This window comes from Nelusetta ayraudi, unplaced genomic scaffold (assembly GCF_046127955.1).
Source record: "Nelusetta ayraudi isolate G7.1 ecotype Tasmania unplaced genomic scaffold, CSIRO-AGI_Nayr_v1 ptg000033l, whole genome shotgun sequence".
NCBI classification, from domain to species: Eukaryota; Metazoa; Chordata; class Actinopteri; order Tetraodontiformes; family Monacanthidae; genus Nelusetta; species Nelusetta ayraudi.
In genome coordinates, this window is record NW_027466083.1 from 7,588,038 (window position 1) to 7,603,789 (window position 15,752).

General features: G+C 44.7%; 2 protein-coding genes across 3 annotated transcripts; both read left to right on the forward strand.

Annotated features, from left to right (window-relative positions):
• Nucleotides 1-441: 441 nt before the first annotated feature.
• sra1 (steroid receptor RNA activator 1) lies at nucleotides 442-2,764 on the forward strand. The gene is made up of 6 exons (XM_076032086.1): nucleotides 442-734; nucleotides 1,373-1,474; nucleotides 1,586-1,672; nucleotides 1,754-1,914; nucleotides 1,994-2,102; nucleotides 2,186-2,764. The coding sequence occupies exons 1-6, from the start codon at nucleotides 710-712 to the stop codon at nucleotides 2,464-2,466; spliced, it is 765 nt and encodes a 254-aa protein (XP_075888201.1). The 5' UTR covers nucleotides 442-709; the 3' UTR covers nucleotides 2,467-2,764.
• Nucleotides 2,765-4,512: 1,748 nt separating this feature from the next.
• On the forward strand, nucleotides 4,513-13,378 carry camk2a (calcium/calmodulin-dependent protein kinase II alpha). 2 transcript variants are annotated; one of them, XM_076032091.1, is made up of 18 exons: nucleotides 4,513-4,883; nucleotides 6,158-6,252; nucleotides 7,416-7,475; nucleotides 8,214-8,268; nucleotides 8,394-8,459; nucleotides 8,531-8,603; nucleotides 8,834-8,936; nucleotides 9,221-9,304; nucleotides 9,385-9,479; nucleotides 9,586-9,708; nucleotides 9,819-9,902; nucleotides 10,328-10,370; nucleotides 11,303-11,343; nucleotides 11,633-11,681; nucleotides 11,808-11,883; nucleotides 11,975-12,069; nucleotides 12,159-12,397; nucleotides 12,604-13,378. In XM_076032091.1, exons 1-17 carry the CDS (start codon nucleotides 4,822-4,824, stop codon nucleotides 12,389-12,391), a joined length of 1,437 nt encoding a protein of 478 aa, XP_075888206.1. In that variant the 5' UTR covers nucleotides 4,513-4,821; the 3' UTR covers nucleotides 12,392-12,397; nucleotides 12,604-13,378. The 2 variants fall into 2 exon arrangements, with proteins under 2 accessions (XP_075888206.1, XP_075888205.1); XM_076032090.1 differs by having other exon boundaries at nucleotides 12,159-12,387.
• Nucleotides 13,379-15,752: the final 2,374 nt, after the last annotated feature.

The following is a 15,752-nucleotide window of genomic DNA, read 5'->3' on the forward strand; positions in this document are numbered from 1 at the left end:
AAATTCCCATCATCGCGCACAAAATAGATGGTTTCATTTTGTGAACGTTGTTGTTATTGTCGTTTTATGTTGATACACCTCTTTTTATTTACGTAATCAAAAAAGGATCGATAATTATTTATATTCCCTCTTTAATGACGTCATCAGTGCTAAACGCAAGATTTATTCATCACATGTTTTTTGTACCTGATGCTGCACAGAGGTCAGATTACCCCTGCGATGACGCCACATTCGACGTGACGCCGTGGCCACGTGTCCCGGAAAGGTTTAACCGTGGATGTGCCAAGTTCAATGATATGACCGGAAGTAGTGTGCCTAGTCGTCTGAATATAAACTTCAGATTATTGATAATAACCAACACTGACCTGACCGATAGTGAGCGATAATACTGACTTGAAAACTGTAAAATAATATTTTCATATTCAAATTCCTTTGATACTTCAACTCAACGTGTAGTCGTCTTATTTTGAAAGTCTGAGCAGAAAAGGATTGTCTTCGTTTGTCTTGTTCGGGCTTCATGCGGATGTTGGGTGTTAGACGGACGTTAAATAACACGTTCATTCTCTCGTCTGTACTTTTGTTGTTGTTGTTGTTGTTGTTGTTTTACAGCTCTTACACCACTCTCAAGTTTATGTTTCGGTATCCGGATTATCTTAAACCTTAGCTTCATATCAAAGCCCTCTCCTTATAGAACGCGGAGGACTTCAACATGGATGACATGTACGTCAAACCAGGTAAGAGTTATTGACGCTTAACGCAAAAATAATAGTGAATGTGGTCAATTACACTGTGCGTCCGCGTCTGTCCTTCTAGGCCAGGGTCTTCTCAGAGACGTCCGTTTTGTTAACCGAACTTCACTGTAGATTTGGAGGAGTAAATGTCGACACAAAGAAGGTGGCTTGAATCAAATGCGCAGTGAATGTAAACAGGGATTTTCTAGAACGAAGTAATTGGTGGTTCCGTACGGCAACGAGGTATTTCACGTCGTTGGAGGGTTGTAAGATTTGAGAGTTGACACTGACAACGCAACCCAAAAATATTTTTGGGGTGTCGTGTGTCCTTTATGTTTAAGACGGATAAAGTATTTCTCGGCTGTCCAACTGTTCCGTTGGTATCTGCCTGTTATCATCTGTATATCCTACATGGTTAACCCGGTTTTAATGACTAAGCCCTCAAATTTAAACTGAGAGTTCACATTTCAAATATGAATTGTTTCACCGTTTAAATCCATTGCAGTTGTAGAGAACGGTAAAGTTATGTGAGTGTGCAAATATTCATGGACATGATTGTGTAAAGGTTTTCAATCTGGTCCTTGCCTGAACTGCCTGTCTTAATATTAGTCCTTCATCAGTTTACCGTTCGCCCTGTCTAGGTAATCAGGAGAGAGGCTGGAATGACCCCCCTCAGTTCTCCTATGGTCTTCAAATGGCCCGTTCAACTCAGAAGAACCCCCTGAACAAGAGAGCAGCCCCAGGTTCTTTCAACACGGTGGTCATGTGACATGGCCTGTCCTGTCATGTACCGTAAGATGTCTGCAGCAGTCTTATAAAATCTGTTAAAAATGTTGCTGTTTATTGATGTTTAGGAACAGGAACACCGCCCATGACTCCTCCTATCCACAATCCATTGGCACCACCCCCAATAGGTGCAGCCACACCGCCGCGAAGCTCAGGTAAGTTAAAAATGTGACTGAGGTCACTTCTCAATCTTTTTCCCCTGAGAAGTTGTCTTGCTCATTCTCCTGTCCTTGCAGCTGGTCCTCCACCTTCACCGTGTGTCGCCACACCTCCGTCCACTGAAGCAGTGGGAAGTCAATGCGCAGCCATCAGCAGCCAATCAGAGGCAGAGCCTGATGTTGATGCAGTGTTGTCAGTGTTGAAACAAGCATTAGCTGCCTGTGGACATTCGGTTAAAGTGAGTGCTTTGTGGGAGGGTCTTAAAACAGTGATACTCGACCATCAATTGTACAGCTCTGTTAATACTGTGTGAGCAGGCACAGGTGTGTAACGACATGTCAAAGAGGCTCCACCTCCTGGAGGACTGCTGGAGGGGAGGGCGACTGAGCTTGCCTGTCAGAAGACGTATGGAAAACCTTTCGCAAGGTAACTTGTCTTACAACAACTTACCAAGTCTTCCCATGAACACCTGACTTACCTGTACGTCTTTCTGTCTGTCTATTTCTCAGAGTTGCAGTCAGCTCACTGGGACTCAGCTGATGACATCCATCGCTCGTTGATGGTCGATCATGTGGCTGAAGTCAGCCAATGGATGGTTGGCGTCAAAAGACTCATTGCTGAGACGAGAAATCTGAAGCCAGAAGTCTTAGATTTTATTCACAAACCTACAGAACCTGTTGGACAACCTGATAAAGAAGCCGAGGACTCAGTAGAATTTAGTGAAGAACCATCTACGCCAACCAAAGAACTAACAGAACCAAGTGAACCTGCAAATCCAGTTCTGGACTAAGTTTCCCAGCCCCGACTGTTATCCCAGTGCTATCCTATGGGGGCCAACAGGATTCTTCCTGGTGTCACCATGATGACTTTGAGCTTACACCAGGACTTCTGTGATTCTCCATCCGAGGTTACTGTGTGTCAGGAAAAAAATGGAATCTCAGCGCAGACCGGTTCTAGTATCCTTCAGACTCCGGGTTTTAATATCCCCATGGCCTCTGACAGTTTAAGGTCATGTGTCCTTGTCAACATTCCCAATAGGACATGAGGTGACAATGCCTTTAATCAATAAATTTCTGAATGCAAAAATATGTTTCTGTTTCCTGTGCTCTGTTCTGATTAATCAGTAAGCATTGGCCCCGGCTGAATAAAGGTGTGGCCATGTAAACATACTGATGCAAGGACTGTGACACCTCTCAACCACAAGGCTATCACCGTTGTCATATATATTACCTGCTCTGTTCACATATGACCAGTAGGGGGAAGCATTTGCCTGCTCATAATGCATAGCAGTAGAACGAACTTTGGCATTTGTGCTGTTCTTTGATTTCATTTGTGCCCCTCCTTTTCTTTCTTCCTCTTCCTTTTCACCTCCTCTGTCTTACCCCTTTACCTCTCTAACTCTGTCCTCCCGGGAACTGGCTTGGGCTGCAGGAGATGAAACCCTGCAGAGATGAGTGACGAGGCGAAACGGAGTGAGAGAGGCTCGTCCCCGTGGAGACGAATGAGCCTAAAAATAGGCAGAAGAAGAAGTGTCCGTCCTTCAGGCCACAGGCTGAAACGCTGAGGAACTGAACTGACAACTCCATCCTCAGCCCTGTTCATTACCTTCTGGGCCATCCCTACACACACACGATGCCTTTTGTCTTTGCTCATGTTGGTAATTTATATGTTTCATGGAGTAAAACTTGATCCAGGCCTCACACGAGCAGATCAGTCTTGTGCCTGCAGGAAGGCCTCAGGGTGATTACAGTCCAAGTTAAGATTACAATCATTCCACTTATACCATTCTGAACATGTGACGCCTGAACCTCCAAATGAAATGTGAAAAGCACAGGTGTGCAGATGAGGTGCCCATTTTGTTGACCTGCATGGTGTCCACTCAGCAGACACCCATCCTGTGTCCAGCATTCAGCAGCTTGTAGAGTGATGTCACCCTCACATTTGCTGAGTAAATGATGTCACATGAGGCTGGAGGCTTGCGTTGGTTCTCCCACACCTCCAACCTCACCAACTGAAGGTGTGGACAGTCACTTTGTCTCACACCAGACCGTCTGTCCCAGAGCCAGTAGTCAGAGATGAAGCTGACCTGTGATTGGTCAGGATTTGTGGCAGAGCTGGAGGTGAATGTTTTTTTTGTCCCAGAGTCAACAATCAGTGGATAAAGCTGGCCTGCAATTGGACCGCATTTACGTCAGAGCAGGACATGAATGGTTTTTGTTTGATTCCTCATTGACAGAATGAAGTTGAGCTTTGGGAGCAGGATACTGATCAGTATTTGTGGTGTCCTCTACCTTGTTTGCAGCACACCACACGATCGCTGTGAAATTTCCTCAGAGGCCTCTTAGTCTGAGGTGGACTCACCTGGGAGCTATTAGTTGGAATAACCGGTGTGTGGGTAGGGTGTGTGTGCGTGCACACAAACGTGTGACAGCCGTTGTAATACTCTCAGAGTTATAAGTGGCCTAATTTACCCGGAGGTCACATGACCCATGATGGCAATTACCCTGCGGCATCATCTCACAGTCACCACGGGTTGTGTCGGTAGAGACACAGTTGTCTGCGTGGTTAGCGATGTTAGCGGTGATTTAGCATAGCTTTAGCTGCAGTCTGCAGTAATATTTATAGTTCTGCAGTTTCTGTTCTTGAGTAATCTGTGTGTTTGCAGTCGTACTCTTCAGCACAGACAGAGGGATGCAGTTACCATGGCGACCCTGTGTGTGTGTGTGCATGTGTATGTGTATGTGTGTGTTTGTGTGTGTGTGTGTGCCCCCACCGACGATTGGCTGATGGAGAAGTAGGCGGGCAGGTGGAGCGTCTGAAAGCGTCTCTCTCTCCCACAGATTGGGACAGAGGGACGGAGAGACGTTGCCGTCTTACTGCTCTCTCCATCATCTTCCTCTTCTCCTTCCTCCTCTTCTTCCTCCTCCTCTTCCTCCTCTCCTCTCCTCTCCTTTCCTCTCCACTCCTCTGTCAGGACCAAAGCTCTCCCTCTATCCCCTCCTGTCCTTCTTCTCCCTCTGTCTTCCTCTTGCACCCTGCTGGAAGACTGCTCTAACTCTTGGCCTCTTCTTCACCACCTTTATCAACATCCTCCCCAGAGGAAGACGGACAGGAAGCCCCCTGACCCCCGCCTCGCCGGGTCAACATGGCAACGGTTATCTGCACTCGTTTCACCGAAGAGTATCAGCTGTATGAAGAGCTGGGCAAGTCAGTATCCCCTATCATCTTCATCTTCATCTTCATCATCATCATCATCATCATCATCATCATCACCCCCACTATCCTTATCATGCTCCCATGCCCATCCTTACAATTATTGCTCATCATCCCTACACTCCTCTTATCTTCCATATAAAGCCCATCTTCCTTATTGCTGTCATCCTCAATATAAGTACTTGGGCACTTTATAAATTACAGGTATAATAGTATATTTATGTTTTATACTTATGTCCGTTATTAAAAACTCTTTCACATCTACGGTTAATTATATTCAGTATTTCTGCAGGTTCCTTTTAATTTGATATTTCTTTTGAATTTCTTTAGAATTTGTTTTCAAATACTAGCAATAAAAGATGTGTTCCCATATCTTCAGCTACATTTTTTATCTAATTAAATGCAATTGTTATATTTTTTGATTTTATCGTTCAGTGTCGCTAAATATTTTTTTTGATAATCATTCAATGCAAGCAAAATTATTGATAGTGTGAAATAAACCAGGGGAGTTAAGTTTAATTTCACATCTCAGCCGTAGCATGATGAAAATGCAATAGATAGATAGATAGATAGATAGATAGATAGATAGAGATGAGTGTGTCACCTTTCTGACCTCATCCCACTCACTACCCACAGCCACACAGACACACGCGCGTGCGCGCGCGCGCACACACACACACACACACACACACACACACACACACACACACACACACACACACACACACAATGCCAGGTCTCTTACATAATGTGATGGTGGGCGGCAGATCGCTGCTTCATGAGCAGCTCAGACACAATCTTTTCGTTTCAGGACCAAATTGAAATCAATACTCATCAATATGACAGCCTCTGATCACCATCCCCATTCTGTCTGTAAGACAGCTGACAACTTTTTCGGTTTCCCATGATTCATCTGGCCAGTGCCCCCACCCACTTGAGCAGTGGCCAGATACAGTGTAATAATGAGGAGGTATAATTGTTTCTTTTAACAGGCTTTCCACATACAGGCTGGGGAACAGCAAACTCTATAATGTGTTGCTGCTAGTGTTGACTTGTCTCAACTGAGTGTCAACCCTGTCTTCCTCAAGCTGATACACAGAGATAAAAAAAAAAAAAAGAAGAAAAAAGTCCCTTAGATATCAATTATTGCAGTGTCCACGGCAGGACGGGTTCAGGCCAAACATGCTAGAATTAATTAAAATGTCCGATGATGTTCTTTCACTCTGTTTGAATACAGTGGGAGGTGAATGGGTCCTTGTGTGTTTCAGGGGAGCGTTTTCAGTGGTGCGTCGATGTGTGAAGGTGCTGTCTGGTCAAGAGTATGCTGCCAAAATCATCAACACCAAGAAGCTCTCTGCCAGAGGTAAGAATCTGCACCTGATTGGTCCTCTGCTGGCCTGAAAACATCAGTGTTCACCATCAAGCTTCACCAGGAGCTACAGCATCTCCCACCGAGGGGCCTGCATTTGTCCAATGATACACTAGAATGGCGATAAGTCCTCTGGGTGATAGACACCCCCAGAGAAGTTGCAATGGTATTAAGTAAACAGCATGACTGTTCAAGCTCACATACTTTCATTTGGACAGCACATCGTGTGTGTATTTTTAACAATCTGAGTTTTCAAACTCCTCTTTCTTCACATACTTTAGCATTAAACACTATGGCTATCTGCGTTCGATCCCGAGTAACGTTACTGGTCTTCGAAATAAACTCCAACCCTACAGGCAGAGAACCCATTCTCTGTGGCTTTGCAACTCGCATTTAAAATCTACAGTAGCGTCACCTGCAAGGCAGGAGGCGGTAATGGGTTGGTCCTCGGTTTGCGCAGGTGGTTCTGGAGGACAGATTCAGATTAGCTTGATACGAGAAGATTCTGGGAACTTCTGTACATAATCAGAACCACCTCAGGCAGAAAACCTTCACCAGCTGTGGAGCCCAGAGTCCAGCAGAACAACTCCTGTGAGTTAGTCTGACTGTCTGCCCATCAGTGTGTCTGTCTGTCGAACCTTCACTCTGTCTCTTCACGGTAGATTTAAAAAAAAAAATTTAATTCACAAGATTTCTTGTGGTTGCTTAGCAACACCTCTCAAAGAAATCGGTTTCTTTGCGCGCGCGTGTGCGTGAGTGTGCGCACACGCGCATGTGCGCTCAAGTCTGGCTGCAAGTGGGTACATGTGTCGAATTCTGTTAATGATTTGATGTAAACTACTGATATCTTTGATCGGTTTGTGCATTTGTTCACTTGCGTATTGATCATCTTCATCCTTGACTTGTTGGTGATATCGAGATGGATTTCTGCTTGTGAGACAAAGATGAGGGGAATGAAGGAGACCAAATGGGGAGAACCAGGCAGTATCTGGAAGAGTCAAGGAGAGCGCCTCCTGCTGTTGATGGTTAAACAACAGTCGACCATCGGTTGATGCATGATGCCATTGAATGTATCACACAGCTCTACTCTGTGTGTGTGTGTGTGTGTGTGTGTGTGTGTGTGTGTGTGTGTGTGTGTGTGTGTGGTGTATTGGCAGATCACCAGAAGTTGGATCGTGAGGCTCGGATCTGCCGTTTGCTGAAGCACCCCAACATCGGTAGGCCGGATATACACTCGACACAACCTACACATGGTGCTACTCACAGGAACATGTACTCATCGCATCATTACCAAAATCACCGATGTTTGCTGTTGGAGCAAGCCACACTTCCTGTGAGCACTTCACAGTAAAAGTCCTCACTGACTGACAGCTTAAACCGTTTTCATTACAGTCAGTCAGTCAATCAGTCATTTATGAGCTCATGTGGTTATGTGACAGCCAATAGCATTCGTGGCCCGATTCGGTGTCCAATCAGAGCTCCGTGTGGGCAGGCAGAACAGTGCCAGAGTTACATAAAGCTGTGTGTGTGCGTTGCTAGGCAACAGTGTCCTTAGGTGAAGGCATCAAACCCTCTCTCCTCCTCCTACACACACACACACGCACACACACACAAATCCCACTGCTGCACTGTGTAGGAGTATTTCAAGAGAAAAACCTGATTATTTCTCTGAGTGCCTCACACAGGTATGACTGCGTATGTGTGAGTGTGTGTGTGTGTGTGTGTGTGTGTATGTGTGTGTGTGTGTGTGTGGGCAGCTTCTCTCTGCTCTTACACAATCCATACCAAGACTGTACAAACACGCAAACAACTGTCACTGCAGTAAATGTAAAAATTGGTGCACAATGCTTGGGACTGGAGGCCATGTGTTACTGTGTGTGTGAGAGAGAGAGAGGAGGAGGAGAGACTATGAGACTGATGGGTTTTACTTTTTCTTCCCCCTCTTCCCATCCTAGTGCGGCTCCATGACAGCATCTCAGAGGAGGCCCATCATTACCTCATCTTCGACCTGTGGGTTCATCACACTCATTCAATCAAAACCGTTCTGATCACTTGCTACAGACCGACACATCGAGTTGTTAACCATGGGTTTTTTCTTCTTGTCGTTTTTGTTTTTTGGTTGACACTGTCATCAGGGTGACGGGGGGAGAGCTGTTTGAAGACATTGTAGCCAGAGAATATTACAGTGAAGCCGATGCCAGGTACCTTTACTCCTTCTCTCCCTGTCTCATCCTCTGCTGGCTCACCTCTGACCTCTGACTTCCCTCTACAGCCACTGTATCCAGCAAATTTTAGAGGCGGTCCTACACTGTCACCAGATGGGTGTGGTCCATCGAGACTTGAAGGTATCTGACAGCCATTTGTCATTTCTTTGCAATCACTAGGGTTGCTGCTATCAGGCTTATTGCACATTATTGTATTGTGCAATAATGAGACCCAGATCTCAGTGCATCATGGGAAATTTAAACTTATCATGCCAATAACAACTCAGCAGCTCATTCAGTTCAAGGACCTGTTTGCACCTCATAAACCGATGTGCCCTGTAAGCATGTGATCCCATCTTGTGTGTCTGCAGCCGGAGAACCTGCTTCTGGCATCCAAGTCAAAAGGAGCAGCCGTGAAACTGGCTGACTTTGGCCTTGCCATAGAGGTGGAGGGAGAACAGCAGGCATGGTTCGGTAAGCAACATCTGTAAGATAAGACGAGGCTTAATTGTCCCAGAAGCAAGGACCTTTGCAGCAAGCCAGTGGTTCCTTGGATTGCATTGCAGCATTCTCTGGCTGCACAGCAGTATAACACTGTTTGTACCACATCGAAACACATTCGATGCACTACAGTTTGTCCTAAGTGTTAGCCTGGTTGTTCCCCAGAGGCGGTGCTGTGCGGCGTCAGTTATCAGTGAGGTGCGAGTCGAGATTCAGGCTTTATCTGAAGCTGGTCTTTGTCTTGTGCTGTTTTCTAGGCTTTGCTGGCACTCCTGGTTATCTCTCTCCAGAGGTCCTGAGAAAGGATCCGTATGGGAAAGCAGTCGACCTCTGGGCATGTGGTAAGTCCCTTGTCTACTCTCCTTTTCTTCTTGTCCCCTGACTACTCTGCGATGAGATGTATTCACTCTTTCTCCCTCAGGTGTAATCCTCTACATTTTATTGGTTGGTTATCCTCCATTTTGGGATGAAGATCAGCATCGTCTCTACCAGCAGATTAAAGCTGGGGCTTATGATGTAGGTCTGAACATGAGCATGAGACAGTAAAGTTTAATCATTTACAGAGGGTCTTGGATTTTGGTTGAGAATGGCTTAATGAGATGATACTCTTCCTGTCCCATAGTTTCCATCTCCTGAGTGGGACACGGTGACTCCAGAAGCCAAAGATCTCATCAATAAGATGTTGACCATCAATCCCTCCAAACGGATCACAGCAGCTGAGGCACTCAAACACCCCTGGATCTCTGTGAGGCTTTCACCTCTTCACTTTTTGTTCATAGTGACTGTGGTGATGAGGATGATGATGATGATGAGGAGGAGGAGGATACTAATGATGATGCCTGATCTTCTTCCTAGCATCGGTCCACCGTGGCATCCTGCATGCACAGACAGGAAACAGTCGAATGTCTGAAGAAGTTCAATGCCAGGAGGAAACTTAAGGTAAACACAAGATTGCAGAAAGTCACCAATACGTCACAAGTCACAAGCAACTGCTTTCAGTTTTGCTTCTTTTACATGAAAACATCTGAAAAGTCAGTGTTGCAAACATTCCAATGGTTTTGTTGTCAGTCTGTCCAAAACAACCTGGCCCAATCTGTTTCCTTGTGGAGAAAGAGGCACTAGCGAAGGGCAGAGTTTAGTTGTGAGGTAGCAGGACACAACCAACAAAAATAACTCTTGGCTCCATGCCAGATGTGACAAGCATTCCATCCAGTATGCTTGGTGAACTCTTTGTCGAGTGTTGTGTGTTTTGACAGCTCTAGTGTCACGTATCAACCCTGTGATGACACTTCCTGTGGCCATCATGACCTCTGTGATTAACAACAGTGTAAACTCCTCCCACCTTCCCCTCTTTGTTTCTCCAGGGAGCCATCCTGACCACCATGTTGGCTACCAGGAATTTCTCCGGTGAGTTCACCCGCAGGTCACATGACCAGCAAGCAGTGATTTGGGGACGGAGGGCTACTGGCCTTTGACCTGCCGGTTTGTGTTTCAGTAGCAGGGGGTTAAACCGGCCAATCAGCTGCCGGTGCACACGCGATTAACAGGTTAACACTGAGGGAATGTGTGTGTCTGTGTGTGTCTGTATGTGTCTGTGTGTGTCAGTGTGTGCTATTGTGCGCGTTTCCGCAGCTGTTGTCAGGTCTAAGCACTTGGAATACCAAAGCTCTATAGATAGAATGGAAACCACCGGGAGAGCAGCGGCTGGGGAAACAAACAGGCTTCACACACAAGTAGCACTGATTACCTCATAAGCAACAATCGAAGGCAATCAATGCTGGACGGAGGGAGATTTTTGAATGGGCTGGCAAGCAGGTCGTGCTTGTTCTGTGTTAGAGATATTGACTAATGGAAGGGCGGGGTAAACATGCCAGCATGGCTTCACACCCTCCATAACTCAAAACTTCAACCTTTTGCATGTTTTGCGAGGATAACTGTCATTGGTCCAAAACGGTGTGTTGCAGTCATGAGACCAGGGAGGATGGCGAGTTTCCCACCATTGGACTTAGGAATGTTTCTGGTCTCCAACTAAAATTAGCCTCTGCTCTCAGCTGGCCATCCTCCACCTGTCTGTCAGCTTCAGTGAGAGCGACAGACAGTCAGCCCAACAGTTGGTCAATCAAGGAGAACTTGGGAAATGACCACAGTCCAGTTTTCTGGGCTCTTTTCTTCTCTGTTGCGCTGACTTTATTGATTTTGGCTCTATTTTGTATGAAGTATTTCCTTTCAGTGTGCCACATTGGTTGGGACTGCAATGCCTTCCCTCCTCTTTTCTGCCTTCGTTCCATTCTTTTTGACCATCCTGCTTCTCTTTCTTTTTGTGCTCATCCCTCGTTCAGGAGGAAAGAGTGGAAGCAACAAGAAGGCAGATGGAGTCAAGGTAAACATTATTTCTTCTTTTTAAATATGACTTATTCTTGATCCATTTATGACTGAAATGCACGCACACACGCATGCACACACACACACACACACACACACACACACACACTCACACACGTATCATTATGCATTTGTGCTGTCCAGTATAACTAAACTTAGTAATGCTATAACTATACTATAACTGAGGACCAGATTTATAATGTTTCTTCTATAATGTTGTGTTTGGAGCTCTCTTTGGCAATGCCAAGCTGAATTTCCTGTCTTTATGACTCATGTTGGTGCTGTAGGAATCCTCAGAGAGCACAAACACTACGATTGAGGATGAAGACACCCGAGGTATACACACACACATACACGCACACACACACGCGCGCACACGCACACACACACTAATGACTGAAGCTTCAGTAGGGAAACATCTGTTCAATATCAATAATTGCCATTTGCCTGTCTGTGTCTCAGTGAGGAAACAGGACATCATTAAAGTCACCGAGCAGCTCATTGAAGCGATCAGCAACGGGGACTTTGAGAGCTACACGTATGTCACATACGTGCACACACACACACGCAGATAGTTAATATAGACTCTAATGGTGATTTTTTTTTTTTTTTTGTCTGCCTCTTTTCAGTAAAATGTGCGACCCGGCCGTGACGGCGTTTGAGCCTGAAGCCTTGGGGAATCTGGTTGAGGGTCTCGACTTCCACCGCTTTTATTTTGAAAACTGTAAGTTCATAGCAATTGGTGCTAGTCTGATTTATGTTTTGCGGTGACGGCACCCTGCAACTGATTCTAAATCCCTGTGTCTCCTCCAGTGTGGTCCAAAAACAGCAAACCTGTCCACACCACCATCCTGAACCCTCACATCCACCTGGTGGGTGAAGAGGCTGCCTGCATTGCCTACATCCGCGTCACTCAGTATATTGATAACAACGGCACGCCCCGCACCGCCCAGTCAGAGGAGACTCGGGTGTGGCACCGCCGTGATGGCAAGTGGCAAATCGTCCATTTCCATCGCTCAGGATCCCCGTCCACGCTCAGCAAGTAAGAAGAGGTCAGACGCCAGTTAACTGGCCCTTTAAAACCATATTAATCTGAGAGATTAATCGGGTTAATTGGGTCAGTTTAAACCTGATTAAATGAACCTGATTTTACAAATCATAGGTCATTTTAAAGGGTGACTATTATGAAGACCCAAAGTGTAAGATTGAGAAATAGGTTATGATGGATTTGCATTCTGTTGTTTTTCTGTCCTTCCAGTTAACTCCAAGAAAGGGGCGGGTCTTTGTTGGGAGCGCCATTGCCTTGACAGCAGATTGACCTACAGTGGGCCAGGTGTCTGACACCTACCAATCAGGATTTAGAAGAAGGAGAACCAGATGGAGGTGGGGGATTGGGCCTGACTGTAGAGAACTGTATGATCAATTAACCAATCATCCTGTCTGGACTTTGTGTTATCCAGGCCCCTCCTGATGATCCAAGCAGCACATATTGTAATCATGCAACAACATAAAAGACTACACTTCCCTCTTCAGCTTGATTTGAGGAAGCTGACAGAACCTATGCCTCCTTCACTCTGACTCAATACCTTTAATCGACCATTAAAGCAACTCTTAATTACTTCACTGTTAGTCATCAGCTAATCAAAGTGGGGCTGTCTGCAGACCTAAATTAGTCAGTTATTTGTTTCCACGTTAAAATGCCAAAATCTTTCATTAGAAAGTTTTATTCTTCATAGTGTTACACGAATCAATAGATTCATACTTAATGTTTTCATGGCACCACAAAATCACAAATTACTGTAATAAAAGGATGCTATCAATTAAAATTTAGAATAACTGACCCAAATGCAAAACGCTCAGTTGTTCAGCTGACATAGTATTATGAGGGATGAATTGAAATAGTCCACATGTAGATTAATTTGTCTATTTTTTTTTTTCAATTAGTCAATAATGTTTGTTTCATCAGATTAAAATGACACGTTATTATTCCAATTAAAAACAACAATCAGCACTATAATCATTATAACTCCATTCTCCAATGATCTGATCATCATTGCTGAATGTTAGATTAAGCAGTTCAGGGAAAGATGAAAGCACGCTGATCACTTGACTTGGTAATGTTGGACGTCGTCTTTCTGCTTCCGTCGTGTTCGGAGAGCTCCGTGAGCTTCCATCGCTCTCCACATGCGATCTTCCATGAACAGCCACACCTCCATTGAAGCCCCGCCCACCAGGAGGAGGCCTTATGTGGCCACAGGCGCATGCTGTGCTATCATCAGCCACCAACTTTAGTTCACATGTTCTTTCAGGGCCAACAAGACTCTGTGGAATTTAGCAGGGGGGCAGAGAAAATGCTACAAAACCAGGAAAGGAAAGTAGGAGGACCACTATTGTACTATTGGACACGCATGAAAAACATAGGGCTTATTAGATAGATAGATAGACAGACAGATAGATAGATAGACAGATAGACAGATAGATAGGTAGATAGATAGATAGATAGATAGATAGATAGATAGATAGATAGGTAGATAGATAGATAGATAGATAGATAGATAGATAGATAGATAGATAGATAGATAGATAGATAAAGTCATTCATTCATAACCTATCTTATCACTAATAGAATCACGATTAGAATTTGTTGACTGACGAGCCAATCAGAATTATTTGGTTCGATTTGTCTTTTATAGCGAGCTCTGTCCATCAGACCCCGGTGTTGGCTCTTGGTCCTGATTTTTTATTGGTTCCCTTCCTGCAGTTGTGAGGTTATGAAATTGTTGGTTTTCTGGCTGGAGTTCTGTGGGAAGGGTTGGGCTTCTTCCTCGTGTTTACTCTGTACAGATGATGTGATTTTCTGCATGCAGGACTTTGTGTTTTGTGTTTTGGCTATGTTTGCAGTTGCCATGTTGTTTACTGGCTCTCCAGTGACTTGACTTGCTAGCATCCTTCACTGGGAGCCGTTGTTTCTGCTAGCCACGAGCTAACTAAATGCCAGCGGTGCTGTCTTTGATATTCTGCGACTTTTGACCTGTTGTGTTTGTCTCAGAGGCTTTGAGCAGCTTTTTACCGTCAGGGGAATGTAGAACTTTGTACAATCAGATTTCTATCATGACAATGTTATCACTATTAAATATTATATATGATTATTATTTTATTTGTAGATTTAAAAGCTTTGTAGTGTTCTGGACATTCAGTGCTACGCATAGTGTGACTATGTAGAGGATGTGTGTTGTTAGTTTGTTTTGATAAACTTTACACTGGTTTTGACTTGACATCTTCCTGCCGTTAGCGCCCCAGCTAAACACTGAGGGGGCTGAACCTCTATCTGACACAAGAGTTGAGGACGGGGCTGACACATTCTTCAGCCCTACATAAGCCTGCCTCCACACGGAAAGTGATCATACTGGAAGAGAAAGACTGTACCTGTGTTTGTTTTAATGGATCATGTCACGTGACTTGTCTGAGCACAGTGCGCACATGGTCAAGCTAGCAATAAACCGTATGCATAGCAGTGAGAATGTTCAAACCAAACCAAGCCGAAGGAGTCTCAATCATCAATGTCTAGTGAAGTTTTTTCAGTGAGTTGGTCATTCGAGACTTAGCTCAAAGTCATTGCAAGCTACACTACAAGCCATCTTGGATTCTTGTAGTTCAGCCATTGTCTGAGCCTGAATTAAGGGGCCACTGAAGGTGCCAAATTAGACGTGCACGCAGTGGGAATATATATCAGCAAGCAGCTTCAACATGAAGCTGTAAGAACCACACTCAGCTAACTAACCGGTGTTGACCTCATGGATGCATTATTTCCGAGGTCAAATCAGATTGTCTGTCAGTTGGACTTTAACGAGCGTTAGACATCTCCCTGTGAGGGTTTCCCTGATTCCCAGACGGGTTCAGCCTCCTCATCCACAGACAGTTTGGACCCAACGGCCATTTTATAACCTAAACAAGTCTGTATTTTCTAAATCTCCACTTTTGGACAGTTTAATGTGTTGGTTAAAACTTGCAGATATCTGAGATGTCACTCTGTAAAGCTGCTTCTGTGTTAATGCTTGAAATTAAAGAATCCCCATTGTTTTTTTTTTGGTTGTTTTTTTCAAAAAAGAAACAAATATACATTTCTCTGTTTTGAGCCAGTTGTTTACAAGTGAAGTTAAAACAATGACTTCCGGCCATCCAGACACTGCTGTCTGGGCTTCTGGTTTCGGTTTCAGACACCTAGGCAGGGTGGTGGTCTTTGTTTCTAGCCTCAGCCACTGGTTTCAGGAATCTTTCAAGGAGCAGCAGGATTGATCAATGTGCCGGTCGCCATTTTTAAGATACCAGTCATTGAACTAATTTGTGTCACACATAAAAATGCCAAAACAAATTGGTGTGTCATGTTAAATAAGTCTTTAAATATTA